At 44.3% G+C, this 24,161-nt stretch overlaps 1 protein-coding gene across 1 annotated transcript in view; it reads left to right on the top strand.

Moving 5' to 3' along the window:
- The window catches only part of cacna1fb (calcium channel, voltage-dependent, L type, alpha 1F subunit), a 40,452-nt gene that overhangs the window by 3,033 nt on the left and 13,258 nt on the right, over positions 1-24,161 (top strand). Inside the window, exons 2-22 of the mRNA XM_046396640.1 lie at positions 3,962-4,206; positions 4,508-4,608; positions 8,319-8,424; positions 11,935-12,074; positions 15,297-15,448; positions 15,524-15,676; positions 15,981-16,177; positions 16,261-16,364; positions 16,503-16,654; positions 17,392-17,466; positions 17,906-17,987; positions 18,100-18,126; positions 18,203-18,363; positions 18,757-18,982; positions 19,065-19,272; positions 20,617-20,737; positions 20,937-21,012; positions 21,119-21,176; positions 21,250-21,310; positions 21,642-21,744; positions 21,905-22,034. Of these exons, the coding sequence (XP_046252596.1) occupies positions 3,962-4,206; positions 4,508-4,608; positions 8,319-8,424; positions 11,935-12,074; positions 15,297-15,448; positions 15,524-15,676; positions 15,981-16,177; positions 16,261-16,364; positions 16,503-16,654; positions 17,392-17,466; positions 17,906-17,987; positions 18,100-18,126; positions 18,203-18,363; positions 18,757-18,982; positions 19,065-19,272; positions 20,617-20,737; positions 20,937-21,012; positions 21,119-21,176; positions 21,250-21,310; positions 21,642-21,744; positions 21,905-22,034 (2,678 nt within the window). The remainder of the gene's footprint in view (positions 1-3,961; positions 4,207-4,507; positions 4,609-8,318; positions 8,425-11,934; positions 12,075-15,296; positions 15,449-15,523; positions 15,677-15,980; positions 16,178-16,260; positions 16,365-16,502; positions 16,655-17,391; positions 17,467-17,905; positions 17,988-18,099; positions 18,127-18,202; positions 18,364-18,756; positions 18,983-19,064; positions 19,273-20,616; positions 20,738-20,936; positions 21,013-21,118; positions 21,177-21,249; positions 21,311-21,641; positions 21,745-21,904; positions 22,035-24,161) is intronic.

The raw sequence follows: 24,161 nt of genomic DNA, 5'->3' as shown, positions 1-24,161 counted from the left end.
ATGTTTCAATGGTGGATTATTCGTCTTTTGATTTGTGTGATCTGGTTGCCACGGTGATATGCAGGGTTTGGGTCACGTGGGCACCGTAGATTAGCATCATATGCGCGTGTGTTAACTGAAAGCCGCTGTAGTAGCCATTGTGTTTCATATTAAATGTTGTGAAACTCACCTGGACTCAGCGTGTCATACAAACATACAGGACCTTTTCTCTGCCTCTCCAGGTGAGGCGCAACACAGAGTATATGCAGTGTACGCAGAGTATAAGTATATAAATATATAGATAGCAGCAGAGAGAAAGTACAATTGTGTTTTTAAGGTGCAATGTGCAGCTTAACTCAGGAGTTATTCAGCAGTCTGATTGGCTGTGGGAAGAAGCTTTTCCCATTCTGGAAGTGCGGGCAGTGATGCTGCGGTACCTTCTGCCTAAGGAGGAGAGTGCATGCGAGGGATGTGTGGCGTCCTTGATGCTGCCCGTGGCTTTGCGCAGACACCGGGTGTTGAAAAGGTCCGTGGGGGAGGGAAGAGAGGCCCCACTGATCTTTTCTGCAGGGCCTTTTGGTCTACAGCAGTGCGGTTTCCAAACCACGCTGTGATGGCGCTGCAGAGGCTGCTCTCAGTAGTCCCCCTGTAGAATGCTGTCAGGATGGGGGTTGGGAGATGGGCTTTCTTAGTGATGTGTGTGGTGTTCAGAGTCCATGTGAGATTGTCTGTGATGTGTACGCCCAGAAACTTTGTACTCTGGACAATCTCTACGGGAAGGTTGTTGCATGCGGAGACCGTTTGAAGTCAATGACCAGTTCTTTTGTTTTGTCCACGTTGAGGGACAGGTTGTTGTTTCTGCACCAGTCGCTGAGCTCTACCACCTCCTCTCTGTACAGGGCCTCATTGTCACCGCTGATCAAACCCACCGGGGTCGTATCATCCGCAAACTTGATGATGTGGTTTGAGCTGTGTGTTCCCACACAGTCATGGGTGAGAAACATGAACAGCAGGGGGCTGAGCACGCAGCCTTGAGGGGCTCCAGCGTTCAGCACAGCTTTGTGATGAGCAGAAAAAGAAAAAGATGAGACTGCACAAACATTAGAAAGATCTGAAGTGTTTTTACAAGAGAGAATTAAACATGGAGACCCAACAGGTTTGACATGTGTGACCGTCCATAACAGAAAAGACATCTCACGTCTGTTTCTGTGCATTTTATCTTTTATCACATCTGATGACGCTGATGACGACAGGATCTCATCGACAGATTTGATGGCAAAAACAGTGAAATCCTCTCAACTTTAGCTGTTGTTTACTTCAGCCGACAGTCCAGATGTTTAAAGACATCAAGGCAGGAAAAGTACAATTTTCTATACACAATCAGACATAAATGTGTCACTTTAACACATACGTTTCTAAAATCGAATAACAACATCAGATGTGATGACGTATTGATCGGCTTCACTGCTGCTGCGAGTCTGAGCAGGAAAATAAGAAGGAAAAAAACAAACTGATGACCTTCCAGCTGGACCAGGCTGGAGGGCAGCCTGACACACACACACACACACACACACACACACACACACACACACACAGAGCAGTGAAAAGTAGAAAGTTAACAAGGCAGAGGCAGGGTTGTGTGCGAGTGATGGGATGCCCCACTACACACACACACACACACACACACACGCACACAGTAGACACACGCACATGCACACACACACACACACTCTGTTGTCATGATGATGTGAGTTGACTCGGGGTAATTCAGGGATAATTAGTCGGTTCTTGTCATCCTGCGGGTGAAGCAGCTCACCCACAGGAAGAAGCAACGTGACCCGCAGTCATGTGACCTGCACTGGCCAAACCTCAGCTGCTGATTGGACAGCTGATCTGCTGGGATGCTGCCAGCTCTGAGTTCAGTGACAGGAAAGTTTCACGTGCGTGTGAGTCTGATGAACCAGGTGAGCAGCACCACGTGGGGTCCAGCGAATACTCGGCTGAGACTCGTATCCAGTACAGGTCGTGTACTTTGTACAGTCTAGTATGACACAGTCGTCCTCGCGCTGCGGCTGCCTGAGCGTAATTCATTCACTTCATGAAATCTTGTTGTGTAAATTTGCTCACTCTGTGAACAAGCACTTCCTGTCAGTGCCATCCAGTCCAGTTTAAGCACCACCCACTTACACACAGGTAATGTAGTTGGCTGTACAGGTAAAGGTGGACTCACTCATCCCCAATACTACATTTCATGTTGTACTTTCCTTGTAGCAAACAAAAAATATTTCAACAAAACAAATATGTCAGGACTTTAAACTTTAAGTTAAATCATGTAAAATCATGTGACGACGCTCAGGTGTGTTGAGTAAATCTGGTTCGGGTCACCTGTTTCCACAGACTCCTGTTTCAGGTTCTGGGTCGAGTCTGTGTTTCAGACAGGCTGAAGTGGACTCATGAGGGACGGTTGTGGCATATTTCCAGTAAAGACACACAGTCACTGTGGTTGAGTCAGTTCACTAGTCAGACAGGTAACTCTGAGCTCTTGAAGATAAGATGGTCCTGGACTATTTAGGACTTTCAAGAGACTATTAAACCCTATTCTGAGTTTTACAGGCAGCCAGTGTCATGAAGCCACTACAGGAGAAATATGATCTCTAATATGAGTTTTTGTCAGTTCACGTGCAGCAGCGTTCTGGATCAGAGTCTTTATGGACTGCAGCCTGATGTCAGGGAGCTGCAATAGTCCAGCCTAACATGTGTGGTTAGGCTTCTTGAGACACAATGTGCCTCATTTTTGGAATGTTTGGAATGTGATTAAAAAGTCCAAATGATGGAAGTGAAAAATGTCGCTCTGTCATTACTTTATGAAGTGGCTGCCAATTCCCACTGTCTGTGAACACATCTTCATATAAGTTTAAAGTGATTTGTTCAAGGAGACTCCACTTACTGTTTACCTCTGCCCGCCGAAACACCAAAACCATCAGCTGGACACCGCAGCAAAGCATGCTGGGAAACAGGAAATCGAGGAAATATCTAAGAGAGAGAAAGAGCAGATCATCATGTAATCTCACTGTGTATTCACGGTGCTCAGGTACCACATAAATCATGACCCAGATCACACACACCACACACACACACACACACACACACACACACAGTCAAACACACACTCTCTCACACACACACACACACAGATCTAGGTCACAGCTGTTCACTACAATATTTCTGTTTTGCCCTCCCCTGGAAATGGTTACCTCTTCCTGCTCCTCCTCCTCTTCCTACTGCTCTTCCTCCTCCTCATCTTCTTCCTTCTCCTCTTCCTACTGCTCTTCCTCCTCCTCATCCTCTTCCTCCTCCTCCTTTTCCTGCTGCTTCTCCTCCTCCTCCTCCTCTTCCTACTGCTCTTCCTGCTCCTCCTCCTCCTCTTTGATGGACAACATGCAGTTCTCAGATCCTTTGAGTAAAAGTCGAAGTCTGTATTTGCGTGTAGTTAAAGTACAGACGTGTTCTGAGTCATGTGAGGATTGGATTGTTCATACTGATGCGTCAGAGCAGCAGTTTACTGCTGGAGCTGCTGCAGATGGAGACACTTTGGTTCGGTACTTTTCTAGGTCTTTGTTGTGTGTTGTGTGAATGTTTTGAAGCATTTAAAGTAGGATTTTATTTATTTACTTATTTATGAGTGAAATGCATCTTGGGAGTCAGATGGATTCGGGAATCAGATGTTTTGTAACACAGCTTTTAATTTGTTGTCCTGGGGATTTCAGGGTTTCACGCACAACCAAATTATAAATTAAAATTACGACAGTCACCATCTGTGTCTCGGTGAAAATGAACTGGACTACAAAATAACTTCCACTCCTGCAGCTCTCTGGCCATGTGTGATTAGCGACTACATGTTTTCGGCGGTGTCATGTTTTCAGAAATATTAAATTTAATTTAAACGCAAGAAAGTAACTGTGTCTTCTCTGTTTGTCTCCAGGTTCTGGTCGTAATGGCTACACCAAAGCAGTGGATGGGGAGGAGGGAGGAGGAGACGGTGAGGAAGAGGAGGAGGAGGGAGGAGAAGGGGGTGGAGGAGGAGGAGTGGCGAGGGATGCAGAGTGGGACGAAGAACTGGATGGAGAAGATGAAGGAGCAGTGAAGATGACAAGAACTGACACCCTTCACTCAACCACAAGTTCAACAGGAACTCAGAGGAGGAGAGGACAACACGCTAAGAAACAGGTGAGACAACACATTACTGTTCCTATCGTTTCATGCATTGTAGCAGAGCAAATGAGGACCAGAGGATAAGGATGAACAAATGTATTTCAGGTTAACTCCAATAAAACCAGTGAGGATGAGGACATGTTAGTGGTGTCCTCCCACAACTCATGCTGTTAGCTGATGTGCTAAAAATAATGCTCCGTGACTGCTTTTGGTAGGAAGCTAGTTAGCAGCTGATGGTAATGATGATGATTGTAATGGTGTAATGTTAAAAACTGATTATGTCAACCGTGATGATGATGTCCCTCTTCCTCATCAGGTCCAGGGCAGTAATCAGGTTCAGCGAGCTCCCAGAGCGTTATTCTGTCTGAAACTCAACAATCCAATCAGACGTGCTGCTCTCTCTATCGTCGAGTGGAAGTATCCTTTATTCTTTATTGCCAGTTTACTTTACTCTTTTATCTACTAATGGTTGGGACGGTCGGGTAATGTATTGCGTCACTTCCTGTTTCTGCTCTGTCCTACTCGTTCACTTGCTTGCGTTTGGTGCTCGGTGTTGCGGATTTACTTCAGTCGACATACTTTGTGTTAGCTTTCACTGTGGTTGGTTTTTACAAATAAGTACACAAGCACTTCAGGAAAATTTAATTAACTGCACAATCCTCTGGATTCTTTCCTTTCCTGATCCTCGTTCTGTCTGTCGTTCAGCTCAGCTTAACTTAGTGTTAGCATGGCTTCTTCCACTCGCTCTCCCTCTGCCTCTCCCGTCTTCTGTAAGGTGTGTGAAATGTTTAGTTATTCCTCTGCATCCTTTAGTGAGAGTGAGATGTGTAGAAAGTGTAGCTTATTCACAGCTTTGGAGGCGAGGCTAACTGAGTTAGAGGCCCAGCTTCGTACTGTAGATCATAGTCCAGTAGCCCCGTCAGCTAGCCAGCAGCAGTTAGCCTGTGCGGACCGGCCTGCCATAGCTGATGTCAGCCGCCCCCCGGCAGCCCCCGAGCAGCCGGGAAGTCAGGGAGGTTGGGTGGCCGTTTGACAGAAGCGTAGTCCAAAACAAAGTGTCTAACCGCTTTTCCCCACTCAGCGACACACCCGCTGAGAAACCGACCCTGGTTATTGCCGATTCTGTTTTGCGATACATGAAGCCAACACCAGCGACCATAGTCAAATGCATCCCGGGGGCCAGAGCGGGCGACATAGAGGGCAATTTAAAGCTGCTGGCGAGAGATAAGAGTAAATATGGTAAGATGATAATTCACGTCGGCGCTAACGACACTCGGCTACGCCAGTCGGAGGTCACCAAAGTCAATATTGAGTCTGTGTGTAATTTGACAAAAACCATGTCGGACTCCGTAGTGTTCTCTGGTCCCCTCCCGAACCTGACCAGCGATGACATGTTTAGCCACATGTCATCGCTCCGTCGCTGGCTGTCACGGTGGTGTCCAGAAAACAACGTGGCCAGTTTTATTAGTTGTTGTGTTTATTGTTAGAGTTCCTGTCTGAGTTTTCTGACTTCTTATCTAGTTTAGTGCTCAGTACAGATAAAGTCATTATAGTAGGTGACTTTAACATCCATATGGATGTTGACTCTGACAGTCTTAAGTCAGCCTTTAGTTCACTCTTAGATTCAATAGGTTTCCTTCAGACAGTAAATGAACCAACACACTGCCACAATCACACACTCGATCTGGTTCTCACCTACGGCCTAGAAACTAAGAACCTGTTAGTTGTCCCTCAAAACCCTCTGCTTTCAGACCATTAGCTGGCTGATGTGCCCTTGAGCAAGGCACTTAACCCCCAATATGCCCCCCAGGCGCTTGATGCAGCCCACTGCTCCTGTGTGTTTCACTGCATGTTGCATGTGTGTGTGTTTCACTCAGTGATGGGTTAAATGCAGAGAAATCATTTCCCAGCTTGGGATTAATAAAGTAACTTAAATTCACTTCTAACTTTTGAGCTAATTCTAACAGACTTTACAGCACACAACAAAAAGGTCTACTACACCAGATGCCTCTCTGAAGATAGTGTAGACAGATTTAGGGATGCAATCCCATCACAGCTCCCCTCAGCACCAGGTACCAGTACAACAGACCGTACTGATTTAAACGTTACTCCTGGAGATATTGATTCTTTTGTCAACAACACTGCAGCCACGTTGCACACAGTTTTAGATATGGTTGCTCCACAGAGAAAGATTAAACATCATAGGAGGCGAGCTCCTTGGTATAATTCAAATATACGAACACTTAAACAAACATCAAGACGGATGGAGAGGAAGTGGTACTCCTCCAAATCAGATGAATCCCAGAGAGCCTGGAAAGACAGTCTATTGGCATACAAAAAGGCCCTTCGTGAAGCCAGAACTGCCTATTATTCAACATTAATAGAGCAAAACAAGAACAACCCACGTTTTCTCTTTAACACTGTAGCCAGGCTGACCAAGAGTCACAGCTCTGTTGAACCTTGTATTCCTGCAGCTCTTAGTAGTGAAGACTTCATGAGTTTCTTCACCAATAAAAACACTAACATTAGAGAAAAAAATCAATAAAGATTTCCCCACAATAGCCAATATATTGACATCTTTAGAGACCACTTTTAATCCTAGTCCATCTCTGGACAGGTTCCTGTCCATAGACCTCCCCGAGCTGACCTCCAGCATTAACAAATCTAACCCAACTACATGTCTCTTAGACCCCATCCCAACTAAGCTCCTCAAGGACGTCTTTCCCTTGATTGGCGTTTCCCTCTTAGATCAGATAAACTTATCCTTAACAACAGGTTATGTACCACAGGCGTTTAAAACCGCTGTTATTAGACCTTTACTTAAAAAACCTTCACTTGACCCAGACATCTTAGCAAACTATAGGCCGATATCCAACCTCCCGTTCTTATCTAAAATACTCGAAAGAGTGGTTGCAAATCGGTTAATTGATCACCTACACAGGAACAGTCTCTTTGAGATGTTTCAGTCTGGTTTCAGAGCCCATCACAGCACAGAAACAGCACTGGTTAAAGTCACAAATGACCTCCTCATGGCATCAGACCAAGGGCTTGTGCCCCCCAGAGTGATGCTGAAAAACTTGTCCATGCTTTTATTACTTCTAGGCTGGACTACTGCAACTCACTATTATCAGGAAATTATTCCATTAATAGCCTGCAGCTGATCCAGAATGCAGCAGCTAAAGTTTTAACAGGAATCAGTAAAAGGGATCATATCTCCCCCATCTTAGCTTCTCTTTACTGGCTTCCGGTAAAATTCAGAATAGACTTTAAAATTCTCCTACTTACATATAAGGCCCTAAATGGACTAGCCCCATCATACCTGCAGGATCTAATAGTCCCATATATTCCCAATAGATCACTCAGATCACAGAGTGCAGGTTTACTTGCAGTTCCCAGAATTCATAAAAGTAGAACGGGAGGACGAGCCTTTAGCTATCAGGCACCCCTGCTGTGGAATCAGTTGTCAGTCTGGGTTTGACAGGCAGACACCACCTCCACCTTTAAGACCAGACTTAAAACCTTTCTGTTTAGTAAAGAATATAGTTAGCCTCAAACAAAGTGTGTAGGGCTGGTAGCCATAGTTACAGTCACTTCTTGACAGACAGCCACAGGTAGAACAGGTGTGACTAAATGTTAGTCTTTAATCTCTATCATAGCTACACTGCTATAGGCCTATGCTGCTGGGGGACACAAGCATGATCCACCGAGCAGTTCCTCCACCTCCCCAACACCACCACCATCTCTACTCCCCCACCTCCTCCTCAACACCACCACCATCTCTACTCCCCCACCTCCTCTCCTCTTCTTCCTCTCCCCTCATCAGATCAACATATAATTCATTATGTTTATGTCACTAACTGTGTGTCCAGTTGTCCTTGTAGTTTTGTGTCTCTCCCTCCCTTTCTTTCTCTGTATCTTTCTGCAGGTTTCTCTCCATCCAGGTCTACATGGTGCACTGCATCCTCTGAGCACCTAGAGAGGTGCTATATAAATAAAATTGAATTGAACTGAATTGAATTAATGGGCAGTTTAATGAGTCAAAGTAAGATTTCTCTAGTGTGGGGAAAAAGGTTTGTGTACATAATAGTTTTTACAGTTTGGTCCCCCTTCCTTAGCGTGCCTCTCAGACCGTTTGATATCTTCATTTTGTTAGCCATCTTTGCTAACTGTGTCGCTTTAGGAGTTTCTAAGCCATTTCCTGAGGACGACTCCAACTCCACCAACCACGACCTGGTGAGATCAACCACACAACTACAGTTTGTGAAATCTGAATGAAGAAATGGAATGAATGAACGGAGGGCAGAGGAATGTTTGAGTTTCTGTAAAGTGTGTTGTGGACTCAGGTGGCGTTAACGTTTCAGCCTCAGGTCACCCTGTTAGCTGCACATCCAGCAGACAGATGAACCTTTGGAATTGTTGGAAGATTTTTATTCTCTTTTGATTGAATTAGACTGAAAATTTGTACAGGTTTAGCCTAGCTTAGCTTTATGTTGAGATACACTAAACCTGTATTGGACACAAAGGAATTAAACTGGAATCCATCGGAAATGTCAGTCTGGAGAAGACAAACCACAAGGGGATTTATCTAATCCAGTTGATTTAGGCTAACTGGACTTGGAAGCTAGCTGTACACTAACTGAACAAGCTTGCTAGCTCAAATCCTGGAAAGAGGGGACACCATTGGCTTTGTAGTCAGCTGTGGCTCAGGAGTGGTCGTCTTGTCAGAAAGGAGCCATCGGGAGCCACGTGGCTCCCGATGGCTCCCCCATCAGTGTTGGCATGAATGCTTATGATCCTGCATGTGAGCGGATGCACTCAGGCCCGTGCTGTAAAGAGCTATGGTTGGTCAGTCAGACCAGGTACAGTTCATTTATCAGTTTCCTTTAAGATGTCAAGTCAGCTGATGTGAAGCCCATAAACACTGCCATAAAGGTCAAAGGTCACATATAGATCCAGCAAGTGATTGACAGGTCTGAGATCAGATGTGATCAGCTGAGAGTTTCTGCTCCGATGCTTCAGCTCTCTCACTTACAGTTGGACTGTACACACTCTTCATGAAGTCATTTTATATTGAAGTGACGGATGCACACTGAGCAGGAGTGTGTGTGTGTGTGTGTGTGTTCCTTGTTGCATGCTCACTTTTCTTTCCACTGTCACACAATCCTTGAAAGAATCAGAATCAGAATTCCTTTATTCTGATTCTGATTCTTTCAAGAAAGAAGACAACTACTGCAAACAAACAAGTGGAGGATAACCACTGAGGTTCCCATCCTCGTTCTAACAGTGAACTTGACGGCAGTTGCTTGAAGATGAGACCTTCAGTTTTCCATCAAATCAACACATTTTTGCTGCTGTTCGTGGTGTGCTGGGAATCTCAAAACTCCCAATTTGATTCGTATTCAGAGGGCTACGATGCAATCAGAAAACACATCAAACACATGATTTACTTGTTCTTGCTTGCGTGACTGCGTGCTCTTGTTAAAACACAGTGTGTTTGTATGACCCATAATTAAAATAAATTTTACTCAGCTCGCCAAAACTCAAGAAATAACATGTCAAACCCAGCATGGCTCACATTTATTCAATTTTCAATTTTATTTATATAGCACCTTTTACAATCAAAAAGGTGCTTTACAGAGACCCAGAGCCTGAACCCCCGAGCAAGCAGACAGTGGCAAGGAAAAACTCCCTTTTAACAGGAAGAAACCCTGAGCAGGACCCGACTCACAAGGGAGAACCATCCTGCTGATAGTCGGCTGGGTGAAGGAGGAGAAGAAGAGGTAGACAGGACAGAGAGGATGAAAGAGAGAGAGAGAGAGAAACATACATGCAGTAAACATCATACGACAGGCAGAGTTTGACAGTAGACACTGGGTTTGTCACTGGGTTTGTCAGAGGATGCAGTTCAACATGTAGATCTGGATGGAGAGAAAGATACAGAGAGAGAAAAGAAAGGGAGGGAGAGACACAAAAAAATAAACTGATTTATGTCTGAGCAGTTCACCTGTAAGGAACCTACAGCCCACTCTGGTTTAGTCACTTAGAGATGCCTGCGACGTAAATCATCTCATGCGATGCTACTCAGCCAATCAGCTCTGTGCTTTCGATAATTTGAGTCTGGTGCACTCACTGGGAGAGACGAGACCTGTCGGCGTACAGACGAGATGAAAGTAGACGACAAAACTCTCAACCAAGAATGGACAGACTTTTACATGTTTCTTCTTCCCTGTTCAAACACACTATGTCTCATACACACAAAACCACTTAAAGCAGCATCACAAGACTTTCTTTTGACTAAACACACCCACTCAAATCCAAACTGTGGGAACATAAAATATTGTGGATTTGAAGTTTTTTCTCTGAATCCCCCCCCCTCCTGTCTGTATCCTCAGGGGTCCATCCTCCTTGTTAAAATGTAATAAATCCCCAACTGACTAACTGAAGATTGGACTTAAAAATTCAAAATACTGACTTTTTTGGATTGAGATAAGTGACACAATGTATCTCAGAAACAATTTGTAACTTTTAGCAAAGCTTTGCGTCATCATTCTGTTGCTAATTAGCTTTTGCTAGCATACTAACACAGTGAATTAAGAAGGTGAACAAATTGTAGAATCCGGTCTCCTCAGTAACTGTACTTCAGTATACAGTCATTTCCTTACTGTATTGTGGTTTTCATTGCAACTGGTGGGGCCTTTTCTACATGATATTCAAATTCCCTTCATATGCAAAAGGCTTTCACCGAGCAGGTCAGACATTTTGAAATTCCATCTGATTGGCCACATACTCTTTTCTCAACTTACCCTTATTAAACTAATAATGATTAGAAATGAGGATGTCAGCACAACTTATACATGCCTAAGGCCAGTTAGTTGGGATGGACAAGGTGAGAGTTAGGGGCTAGCAAATATGTCATGTTGATGAGAATCCTCACAAGTGCAGAAGGACAAACATGTGTGTGTGTGTGTGTGTGGAGCAGGGATGATGGCAGATTGGTAATCCTCTGAAATGCTCACAAAGTCCCTACATCCACATTTACCAAGTCACATGCATGCAAGCAACGCACACGCGCACACACACACACACACACACTGTCTTGTTTATGGTGTAAAATATATGCTTTAGAGGTTCTTTTATTTTATTTTATTTACAGAATAAGCACACATGTGGAGCTCACTTGCTTTGTGACCACATTTTAATATATTTATTGTGTTGTCTCAAATTGTGTGGAGGATGAGTTCAGGTATCTCACAGCCTGAGAGACGAGGCTGCTACGTAGTCTGCCTGTGTGGCAGCAGATACTTGTGTATGTGTTGTCAGACGACAGCAGGTACTTGTGTACGTGTTGTCAGACGACAGCAGATACTTGTGTACGTGTTGTCAGACGACAGCAGGTACTTGTGTACGTGTTGTCAGACTGTAGTAGGTGAACAGGCTGTGCCTTGGCTTGCTGTTGTGTTTTTATGTCCTTTGGACTGTGCAGACACCTCGCTGATATCACTGATGCTCAGTAAATGGTAACACTGATGTTCTGAATGGTTTTGATCAAGGGGATTTAGCCTTCTGAAGTTTCTGTAGTTCAGGTGTTTCTGAGCTTTCTTTACCAGACTGGGGATGATGTGTGATGTCCATAGCAGGTTGTCAGTGGTGAACAATCAGCTCCAGACTTCATCAGTTTTTGATTCATCTATGTTTACATCTACAATTGTACAGGTATAGGAATGTGTTCTCTCTGCGTTTCAGGAGCAAGTGGAGTACATCTTCCTCATCATCTTTACTGTGGAAACCTTTCTGAAGATCTTGGCCTACGGTTTGGTGATGCACCCCAGCTCCTACATCCGCAATGGCTGGAACCTGCTCGACTTTGTTATCGTCATTGTTGGGTGAGAATACAAAAGAACAGTTGAATCTGTTGGTTCTCTGTTGAAATTTGGGTGGGTGGGAAGCTTTAGACATTTTTGTTTGTTTGGTTCTATTCTTGGATTCTGACTATATTTTTGGGTCCCGGTTCTCTCTTTTTAATCAGCCTCCCTGTCCTCTGTTGCTCTCTGTGTCAAGTGTCTCTATGTGTAGTTTAGCAGTGTTTAAAGAGTTGTAGCAGTAAATCAGATTTGACTGCAGTAAACTCTGCAGCTTCCTTTCTTGCGGTCAGTGGAGGAACAAACCCTGCAGCGACGCCACAATTTATCTTAGTTTAGTGTTTTTGTGTTGAGTGTATGTGACAGCTGACTGTGATCACTGTACACTGCAACTAAATATACACACCCACCCGCCCACAATAAACCTCAGCTGTCTAACAAAAACAGTCATTGCAGTCACTGTAGATTAACTCCTGAAACACCACAGAGGTGCATTGCATTTATTAAAGAAAAAGACATTTGTAAACATTATCTTAGAATTTTGACTTCTGTATCTTATAGTTTATCAATACAAGGCTCAGATTTATGTCTGTGTAGATTCTCAGTCATCCACATCACCTTGCATAGAAGAGCTTACGTTGGGGCAACTGGACTTCAGTTTAAAAGTTAAGATGTTTCACCACTCATTCAGATTAGGAGAAAGAATCTCAGTGCATCATGCGAGATCCCAGGCAGTCTGAGCCTATAGCAGCATAACCTGGGCCAGCCTAAGCCAGTCCTAACTATAAGCTCTATCAAAAAGGAAAGTTTTAAGTCTACTCTTAAATGTAGAGAGGGTGTCTCCCGGACCCACAAGTAGGATAATAATGTACTATGAGTCCTTCAAGATCTGATGGTGCCTGACCATTGGTATGCTTGGTATGTGAGGAGAAGAATTTTAAATTCTATCCTGTATTTTACAGGTAGCCTGTGTTGAGAAGCCAGCACAGGAGAAACATGATCTCTTATATGGGTTTTTGGCAGTACACGTGAAGCAGCATTCTGGATTTGCTCAGTACCAGCTGAGGTCAGCAGGTGTTGAATTTTGTCTCTAATGTTTAAAATCTTGTCATTAAAAAAGGTTATGAAGTCATTGCTGCTGAGGGTCACAGGGATACAAGGCTCAATAGCACTATGGCTCTCTGTCAGCCTGGCTACAGTGCCGAACACAAACCTGGGGTTATGCTTGTTATTCTCAATTAACGCTGAGTAATTTGCGGATCTCAAAGGTGTACCATGGTATTAATGTCTTTTGCTTTATAGTTTTCTTCGGGGGGCAGCAGAGTCGAGTATCATCTTGAGCTTGCCGCTCTATCAACAAAATGATCAATTTGAGAGGTACGATGGTTTCTTCCTTAGTGCTGGAGTGTTCTGTTAAATGCTAACTGAATCACTTCTGTTAATTTAGCTACAGCATTATCAGACCAGCCTCCAGAGTGGTTTTGGCTTGTCTTGTTTCTTTCTCAACAAGTGCAGGTTTGATTTAAAAGAAAGTTCCTGATTTCATTTCTGCTCTCTAGAAGATGAACCCAATAGCTTTTAATGATATTTGCTCTCATGTCACCCTCATGACAAACATTAGTACCAATATTCAGAATAAGATATGGTATACTATTGTATTACAGTTATTCTGGGTAGCTTATGAATTTCCTATCAATCAATTCAAATTCAAATCAAGGATCAATTAGGCATTTTCTGATGATGAGTGGAAGTATGAAGTAGCATAAAAAAGAAATACTCAATACTAAGTACAATATGCACTACATGTGCTCTCCCATGCAGGAAGGCTTTTAATTTGAATTACCCACAGTAAGTTCACAACAATTGTCACAGTAAACATTATACTACATTTATCGAGACAAAGACAGAGCACATTACAGCAGAAAACACAGAAAACAAACTAAAATCTCATAAAGCAGAGAGGGGGGTGAGAAGGCTTTGACCTGAGCCCGGAACAAGCCGACAGCAGCAGTGTGAGTCTTACAGTCACCTGCTGAGGTCACAGCAGGTCCTGCAGGTCCTGAGCTTTGTCCCCCATGTTGGTTTATGTCCTCGCTGCAGGACAGGGGTGCGACTCGGGACCTCGGGTGATGATGATGAAGAAGCCTGGTGTCACGGTAACTCTGCCTGAGGACACTCTGGTCCATTCCATTCCATTACACTTCATTTAGCAGACGCTTACAGAATCACAAGTTCCAGTACAACAGAATCAGACTAAAGCAATAAGAGCTAAAACATAATCAGAAGTGCTTCAGTAGAAGAGCAGGAGAACATGAGAGAGTGAAGGCTGTCAGAGGGTTAGGGATGTTAGGAGAGAAGGTGCAGGTGGAACAGGTGAGTTTTCAGGTGCTTTTTAAAGGAAGAGGGGGACACGGCTGCTCTCACTGTGGCTGGTAGGCTGTTGTGGGAGGAAAGTCTGGCTTGGGAGCACCTTGTGTGAAGGGATGGCAGAGCCAGACGACGTTCATTTGCTGAACGTAGAGCCCCAGAAGGGTCGTAAACCTGAACGAGAGCGCTCAGGTAGCTGGGTGCAGACCCCGAGGTCTCTCTGTAGGCCAGCGTTAGTGACTTGAATTTGATTCTGGCTGCCACAGGTAACCAGTGTAGTTGAATGAGTAGTGGAGCGACATGAGCCCGTTTGGGTTCATTAAAAACCAGACGTGCTGCCACATTCTGGATCTTTTGTAAATGATCCAGTCAGAGATGATGCAATGAGAGGTGGCTGCATGTGGAACACTGAGGGTTTCTTTTAGGAGTTTGGTTTTGACTTGACGCCGTGGAAAAGATAACTTGATATTCACACAACTGTCCAAACGACCAGAATAAGAGTCTGAATCTACACTCATAGCTCTGTGAGGCACAATGACATAATGGAACTTTGACATCAATGATGAAACATGATTATTAAAACATTATTATTGAAATAGTGTTGCACACCTGGTTTTCGGACAGTGAATCACGGCAGTAGGGCTCCTGGGTGCCTTAAGGATGGGGTGAGTACCATTCCTGACATCTGTATGAGCTGGCTTCCTGTATCAGTGAAGAACATGCAGCCACCAATGTAGCCTTAAACTGGTGGGATCAACATCAACTACATCCTCTGTTTTAGGACAAAAGATCCAAAACCACATCATTGTTATGTCACTTGTATTTGCATAGTATTCAAACATTACTCACCGTCTGTTTTTGTTCTTGTCAAACATGCAGGTTATTCAGTGTCGTCTTGGAAACGATGACTCATAAATCTGGTGAGCAGGTGACCACTCATCATATGCCAGGGAAGCCCGGAGGTCTGGATGTCAAGGCTCTGAGAGCCTTCAGAGTCCTGAGGCCCCTCAGACTGGTTTCTGGAGTTCCCAGTGAGTTTATTGAAAGGTGTGTGTGTGTGTGTGTTTGTTTTGTTGCACATGTTTAAAGTTTTGTGTGTCTGTCAGGTCTGCAGATTGTGTTGAACTCCATCATGAAGGCCATGGTTCCTTTGCTCCACATTGCTCTCCTGGTTCTCTTCGTCATCATTATCTACGCCATCATCGGTTTGGAGCTCTTCATAGGACGCATGCACAAGACCTGTTACTACATAGGAACAGGTAGACCCTTTGGTTCGTGATATTCTGGTTTGCTCAACACTTATCTTTGGTGTTGTTGGTGTGCAGGTCTCTCTTTAGTTTCTGCTGATGTCTCTGATGTATTTAACCTCTTTGATGCCAGACTTCAGTCTTACTCCACCGGTGCTGTCTGACTGCTCTCACCTGACCAAAAGTTAGCTGTTTTTGTCCCTCACCTCTCTGTTCACCCAACCTTTCTGCTTAGCGAATAGAGTGATAATGTTGTCACACACCTGTTCAAATGAAACCTTCTGAAATCTTCTGATTAAAACATAATATTTTCCAGATAATTTTGTAGAGGACGACCCAGTGCCATGTGCGTTTGCCGGTCATGGTCGTCAGTGTGTTGTTAACGGCTCAGAGTGTCGGGGGAGGTGGGACGGCCCCAACGGAGGAATCACCAACTTTGACAACTTCTTCTTCGCCATGCTGACCGTGTTCCAGTGCATCACTATGGAGGGATGGACCGACGTACTCTACTGGGTAAATCACAGATAGCAGAGACCCACTCAGCAGCATCCGGTCTCGCTCACACAGGCGAGTAATATCTCCGTTTGCGTTTGCAGATGAATGATGCCATAGGGTTCGAGCTGCCCTGGGTTTATTTTGTCAGTCTGGTGATTTTTGGATCATTCTTCGTTCTCAACCTGGTTCTGGGAGTCCTCAGCGGGTTGGCCATCTTTCACAACACTTTCCAACAAAGAAAAGTCATTTCCTCCTTCAAACATGCAGTGAGATGTTGTAATCCCTCAGGTCTGTAGAGCTTCTAGTGTTTGTGTGGCATTTGAATGTTGTGTGGATGTTGCAGAGAGTTCAGCAAGGAGAGGGAGAAGGCGAAGGCTCGAGGAGATTTCCAGAAGCTGAGGGAGAAGCAGCAGATGGAGGAGGACCTGTGTGGATACATGGACTGGATCACTCAGGCTGAGGACATGGACGAACTGGACGAGGACGGAAACCCTCGTAAGACTCAGACACAATCTGTGTGTGTGTGTGTGTGTGAGAGAGAGAGAGAGCTTGTGTGTTACTGGTCTGACTGGTTGTGTATGTGGCTCTTTGTGTTGATATTTTCCTTCACCTCAGTTCATTTATTAACAGTTAATTAAAACATCAGTCAGTGACCACACGTTAATGGATGTCAATTAATAAAGCCTATTAAAATGAATTAATCAGTCAGTGAAGTGAGGCTGAAACTCATCAGAAGACCCACCAGTGGTGGAGTGTAACTAAGCACATTTACTGAAATACTGTAGTATTGCACTCAAGTACAATTTTGAAGAACTTGAATTTCATTTCATGCAACCTTTGATGTACTTCAGAGGGAAATATTCCATGAGATTTTATAAAATCTGATTTGTGGTGAATCAAGTAATTCAGATTAGCTGCACTTTGACTACAACAGTGAAGTACTCCTTAGATATTAATGCATCAATAGTAAAATTAGTAATGATTTATGAGTGCCTTTAATTTTGAATTCAGGACTTTTACTTGTGACAAAGCATATTTTTATGATGTGATACTGCTGATACAGAAATAAATGATTTGAATACTCCTTCCACTACATGAAGCCAACAGGACTGCTACACTGATCTCACACAAGCTGGTCTGATAGTCAGTGAAATGACCCGTTTCAGTGCTGAATTGTCTGTTTGCCTGCTTGTCTCCCTGCCTGTCTGTCTGCCTGTCTGTCTGTCTGTCAGGTCCGTCTCTGGGTGATCTGTCAGATAAGAAGCGGGGGAAGTTCGGATGGTTCAGTCACTCCAATGAAACTCATGGTGAAACTTTGTTCTTTCTCATCATGTTTGGGTGTTAACTCTTCACACATACTGTTGTGCAGGTGTGTGTGTGTGTGTGTGTGTGTGTGTGTCAGTCTAAATGTAGAAATACTGTTGAGTATTTGGGTCTCTGTCCTCGTATCTCTGACCCTGTTTCTACTCTCAGTGTGTCAGTTAACACACTACGTATGCGTGAACTGAACCAGGACCAGCTGCCAACAAACATGCGTACACTTCAGTCCAGCAAACAAAAGCAGAGGACATGAAGCCCAAGATGCTGTCAATAACAGCAACAATAATTAATGAACTAATTCAATGTAAAGAATCAGTAATTCTGCTAAAAATTAATTGTTTCAGTACAGTATAACTTCACAATACACACAGTATTTCATCCTAATGAAGTGGCTCCTGTCTGTCTGCCTATCTGTCTGTCTGTCAGCGAGTCTTCCTGCGAGTGAAACAGCATCAGAAAACACTGAGAACATCGATGAGGAACATACAAACTGCTGCCAGGCCTGCTGGTAACACACACACACACACACACACACACACACAGTTCTTGAGCATGGGATGTACACACCTGCTTACTTCTCTGGCTGTGAGCTTTCTGAACTGACTTCAATCTCCTTACAGCTCTCAGATGATGAAGATCAGCTGCTGGTGAGTTCACAGACTGTCAGACTTTTAAGCGCTCAGCTGTCAGTTTAGCCTAACAGCGGACTCTTCTCTCCCTCAGCCGAACCTTGCGTCGTTGGAATCGAGTCTGTCGCAGGAACTGTCGCACTGCCGTCAAATCGGTGACCTTCTATTGGCTGGTTCTGCTACTCGTCTTCCTCAACACCTCCCTCAGTGCCTCAGAGCACTACAACCAGCCTGATTGGCTGACACAAGTCCAAGGTAGCAGCACCTGCTTACCCAACAGTTGGTCTCCCTGTAGTCGTTTCTTCAGATCTTCTCACAGTACACAAATGCAGTGCTGGAAGAAATTTTCACATCTTTTGTTTGAGTAGAAGTAGCAATACCACAGTGAAGAAATACTCTGTAAATGCTGTGAAAGTACTGCATTCATAATCTTAACAGAAGTAAAAGTACAATAATATCAGCATCAAAATATAGTTCCAAAGTACCAAAGCACAGAGGCCTACTCAGTAAGTCCAGTACTTGAGCAGTGCACTTCGCTACGGCATCCACATCCTGGATGTACTGTGAACAACAGACCATCCTAAGATCATGATTGGTAGAAATCAGTGCATTAACAAAGGAAGCATGTGTGTGTGTGTGTGCGCGCAGACATCGCCAACAAGGTGCTGCTGTCTCTGTTCACCGTCGAGATGCTGCTGAAGATGTACAGCCTGGGATTGGCTCATTACTTTGTGGCGTTCTTTAACCGCTTCGACTGCTTCGTGGTGTGTGGAGGCATCGTGGAGACCATCCTGGTGGAGATGGAGATCATGCCTCCTCTGGGCATCTCGGTGCTGCGCTGCGTCCGCCTGCTCAGAATCTTCAAGGTGACACGGTGAGAAAACACACCTGAGTCAGGTGTTCACACAGCTCAGTCATCAACGCACCTCCTCTGATGTCACTGTCTGTCTGCTCAGCCATTGGACGGCTCTGTCCAATCTGGTGGCGTCCCTGCTGAATTCCATGAAGTCCATTGCATCCCTGCTGCTCCTCCTCTTCCTCTTCCTCATCATCTTCGCTCTGCTCGGCATGCAGCTGTTTGGAGGGAAGTTCAACTTTGATGAAACACAGACGAAACGCAGCACCTTCGACTCCTTCCCGCAGGCGCTGCTCACCTGCTTCCAGGTAACACACCAGCAGTTTCAGCCCCTCAGAGCTTCCTGTTTCTGCTGCGCAGAACAGTTTGTGTTCAATCGCACAAACTCACACTTCCTTTCTTTATATTCATATCAGTGAGGAGAAACCTAAAAACACAGCAGCACAAATGAAGTGGACACGATGTAGACAAAAGTATTGACCAACTGACCATTACATCCACAGGGACTTCGATAGCTTTGCATTAAACACAGTGTCCTCCAGAAGTATTGGAACAGCGAGGCCATTGCTTTTGTCTTTGGTTTACTGAACATATTTTGGTTTAAGAATAAAAGATGAGATGAAAGTTTTCAGCTTTCAGCTTTCAGCTTCAGTTTTCAGAATTGCAGCTTTTATTTGCTGATATTTACATCCAGATCACATAAAAAGCATGCGAGACAGCACCTTTTTTGCCAGATTACTTACATATTCAGTGAGCAAAAGTATTAGAACATGAGACTGACAGGTCCAGTGAGACTGAGATAAATGCAGCTTAATAACTTGTTGCAGATCCCTTTGTTTGCAATAACAGCATCAAGCCTGTGACTCACTGACATCAACAAGTTGTTGTTTTCTTCTTTTGATATACTGTTCCAGGCTTTTACGGCAGCCTCCTTCTGTTGTTAATTGTCTGGGGGAGTTTTTCCCTTCAGTCTCCTCTTCAGCAGTTGAAATGCATGTTCTGTTGGGTTTGGGTCTGGTGATTCCCTCTGATGAAGTCCCTTGTTGAGCTGGCAGTGTGTTTGGGATCACTGCAAGATGAAGCTCCTCCCAATTACTTTTGATGCATTTCTCTGTAAATTGGCAGCTCAGATTTTCCAATACTTTTGTCCATATAGCGCATCACTGCACACAATATTGCTGTCATAACCCCAGTGTTGTAATGCACATTTAGTTTTCGGATTATTGCCAATATGCATGATAAGTGGGTATTAGACTGAAACATTCGTTATCTTCATTATCTGTGGCTTTGCCAATCTGGTCTTTTTGTCAGACATTGAGATATTAGATAATAGTTATTAGACAAACAATTGTGATTGGCCCTTCACAAACAGGACGGAGGGAAATCTGTCTAAACAGGAAGTCCAGAATTATCTGCTTTGGAAGCTGGGCATGCAGGAGAAAATATAACAAAACCTCAGACATAATTTCAGATATTGAAAAGCAAAAAAACAACCTGCACAGCACAAGAGCATATGTTGAACTGTAACTGCACATCTACCTTGAGGTGTTTCCTGATGTTTCCTGCGGCTGTGATGATGAGTGTGATCAGTGATCCAGCTGATGAGTGAAGCCACGATGGACTGCTGATCCCGGTGTTGACTGTGTGTGCAGATCCTGACAGGTGAGGACTGGAACGTGGTCATGTATGATGGCATCATGGCATACGGAGGCCCCGTGTTTCCAGGGATGATCGTCTGCGTTTACTTTGTCATCCTCTTCATCTGTGGTAACTGTATCCTTCAGCTGCAGCCTGCACTTCAGTGGTGCAGGAAGTACTTCGATCCTTCACTTAGATGGATGAACCTCTACCACACGGTAAAAATACTTCAAGTCCCGCATTCCAACTCCTAGTTAGCTAGTTAGCTGAATGTATTGAAGTTCAGTTCATCCTGTACAGCCTGATGTTGTTACGTGTTCTTAGTGTGTGTCAGACATCCTGCTGAATGTCTTCTTGGCCATTGCTGTGGACAACCTGGCAGGAGGAGATGGAGACGATAAGAAGAAAGAGTGAGTGATGGATGAAGGAGAGAAAGATGGGAGTCAAACTATTGTAGAAAATAAGAAGAGGAGGAGCAGTTTCTTATTTCCTGTCTGTCTCCTGCTGTCTCTCCAGTAAGAAGACCGAGGGAGCAGAGGAGGAGGAGGAGGAGGAGGCTGAACAGGAAGTGAAGGTGAACACGGAGGCCTGACTTGAGTGTTGACTCTTAAACATTAGTCCATCGATCTTACTGTTTGTCTCCTCAGGTGGATGTTGATGAAGACACCGAGTATGAGGAGGAAGAGGAGCTTCCTGAGGGAGAAGACGGTCAGTTCTGAACCACAGACTCCACATTCTACATGAACTGAATTGAATGAGTCAGATGGACAATAAGATTTATTTCATTTGTAGTACAGGTACCACAGGTGAACAGTAGCCTTTTGTCTGGCTCCAGTGTTGATTGTTGGCTCTGAACCCATTCAGTAAACCAATAATATATAATTGATCATGTACAAGAGATAGTAAGATTCAACATGAAAATTCAACTCATTGATTTCAATGTGATACATCAGAAGATACCCTAAACATGATCTCTGAAGGACTCATCTTTCTTTTCTCCTCCTGTCTTGTCTCTCCCCTTCTCCTCTCCTTCCATCAGATGGAGGAGTCCAGCTAAAGATGGCCGACCTTGCACCCCCGAAAGAGAAGGTTCTTCCAATCCCAGAAGGCAGTGCCTTCTTCTGCCTCAGCAAGACAAACCCGTAAGTTTTGTGCTTGACTGTGCTAACACATCTAACTGTTAGCATTAGCACCTCTGTAGTTTCCATCCTCAGTCAGGTCTTGGATCGGGTCTGGTCAGGGTTACTAGTAGCCAAGCTGCCTCTTGAACGTCTTTAACAGGAAGTCTCTGTCTTTCTCCAGTATCCGTGTGGCCTGTCATACTCTGATCCACCACCACATCTTCACCAACCTCATCCTCGTCTTCATCATCCTCAGCAGCTGCTCATTGGCTGCTGAGGATCCAATCAGAGCCCACTCCTTCAGGAACAACGTGAGTCTCAAAACCACACCACAGTGTAGCTGGAACAACATGTTCGTGATTTGATCTAATAACTGCTGTTTGTTTTGTTCTTTGAAGTGAAAACTGTTGATTGAATTGGTTCTTGAAGTAAAGAAGAATTGCATCGCTCAGTTCAATTCAATTCTATTCGGTTTTATTTATATAGCACCTTTTACAATCAAAAAGGTGCTTTACAGAGACCCAGAGCCTGAACCCCCGAGCAAGCAGACAGTGGCAAGGAAAAACTCCCTTTTAACAGGAAGAAACCCTGAGCAGGACCCGACTCACAAGGGAGAACCATCCTGCTGATAGTCGGCTGGGTGAAGGAGGAGAAGAAGAGGTAGACAGGACAGAGAGGATGAAAGAGAGAGAGAGAGAGAAACATACATGCAGTAAACATCATACGACAGGCAGAGTTTGACAGTAGACACTGGGTTTGTCACTGGGTCTGTCAGAGGATGCAGTTCAACATGTAGATCTGGATGGAGAGAAAGATACAGAGAGAGAAAAGAAAGGGAGGGAGAGACACAAAACTACGAGGACAACTGGACACACAGTGACATAAAATAATGAATTATATGTTGATCTGATGAGGGGAGAGGAAGAAGAGGAGAGGAGGTGGGGGAGTAGAGATGGTGGTGGTGTTGGGGAGGTGGAGGAGTAGAGATGGTGGTGGTGTTGGGGAAGTGGAGGAGTAGAGATGGTGGTGGTGTTGGGGAGGTGGAGGAGTAGAGATGGTGGTGGTGTTGGGGAAGTGGAGGAGTAGAGATGGTGGTGGTGTTGGGGAGGTGGAGGAGTAGAGATGGTGCCTACCAGCCCTACACACTTTGTTTGAGGCTAACTCTATGCTTTACTAAACAGAAAGGTTCTCATAGATCACAGATCATAAATCAGTAACAAGCTAGCATTGTGGCTAAGCTAACAACAGAGCAAAGTCAAAACTGAGCTGAGCTGAATCCTGTTTCAGGCCCAGAGCCGGTCACAGCTGACTGTGGTTCAGCAAGGTCTTATCGAGGCTTCGTTGGTGATGATGTCGTCAACTCACCTCTGTGGTTTGAGCTGGGGGCGGGGCTACAGCAGATTACACAGCAGAAGTGGGTCAGTGACTAACCGGGTTAAAGAGAGAAACACATGGAAACACATGGAGAGAAAATCACCAGTTTACCATCTCATCCAAGAAAACTGACTGTACACACACACACACACACACTCTCTCTCTCTCTCTCTCTCTCTCTCTCTCTCTCTCGCTCTGTGAAGCAGCTGTTCTCATGCAAGACATAGCAATTAGCAGCAGCTGAGGAGCAAAACGACTTCTAACAACCAATCAACACACAGAGACATACAAACACAAGAGACACACACACTCAGATTAACCCTGTATTAACCACATTTCTCTGTTCTGGATAAAATCCCCTAAAAACATGTCTGTGGATATTTTCACTTATCCAGGTCATAGCTGTCAAGATACAAGATACAAGATAGGTTTATTTGTCACATACACAATCATACACGGTACAATGTGCAGTGAAATTCTTTGTGTCCCTGCTACCAAAAATAGGTAAATAAAAAATTTTAATTTAAAGAAAAAAATAATAAAATTAAAATTAAATTTAAAAAAAGTGAAAGTCTCAAAGAGACTGACTCAAACCCTACTGGATTTGGTCATGTCTTTGTCATGTCTGAAGACATTTTGCGTCTCATCCACGGGGTTTCTTCAGATAGGTGCTGTAAAGCACCTAGAGACAATTTTGATTGTATAAGGTGCTATATAAATAAAATTGAAATGAACTGAACTGAACCTCGATTTGTATGTCCTCTCTTGTTGCAGTGGTAAGGAAGACTGTCATTTAGCAGGCAGAAAGCTTGGAGCAGACCCGGGCTCATGTACGTGTAGGCCATGTCCAACTACCTTTTTGTAATCAGTGCATAATCTCGCTGAGAAGTAAGACACAAAAAAGTATTAGCAGTTTATAAAAATCAGAGTGTACAAGCGTTGAAAAGCTGCCATTGTAGGCACATCTTATGCCATCATGCCAACGATGAGCCCATTTAAATTGCAGGGAAACACTACGCCTTTCACCTTGGATGTTAAAACCAGTTGGTCAATGGTCCAGTCTC

This window comes from Scatophagus argus, chromosome 8 (assembly GCF_020382885.2).
Source record: "Scatophagus argus isolate fScaArg1 chromosome 8, fScaArg1.pri, whole genome shotgun sequence".
NCBI lineage: Eukaryota > Metazoa > Chordata > Actinopteri > Scatophagidae > Scatophagus > Scatophagus argus.
This window is presented reverse-complemented; position numbering and strand designations above follow the sequence as displayed.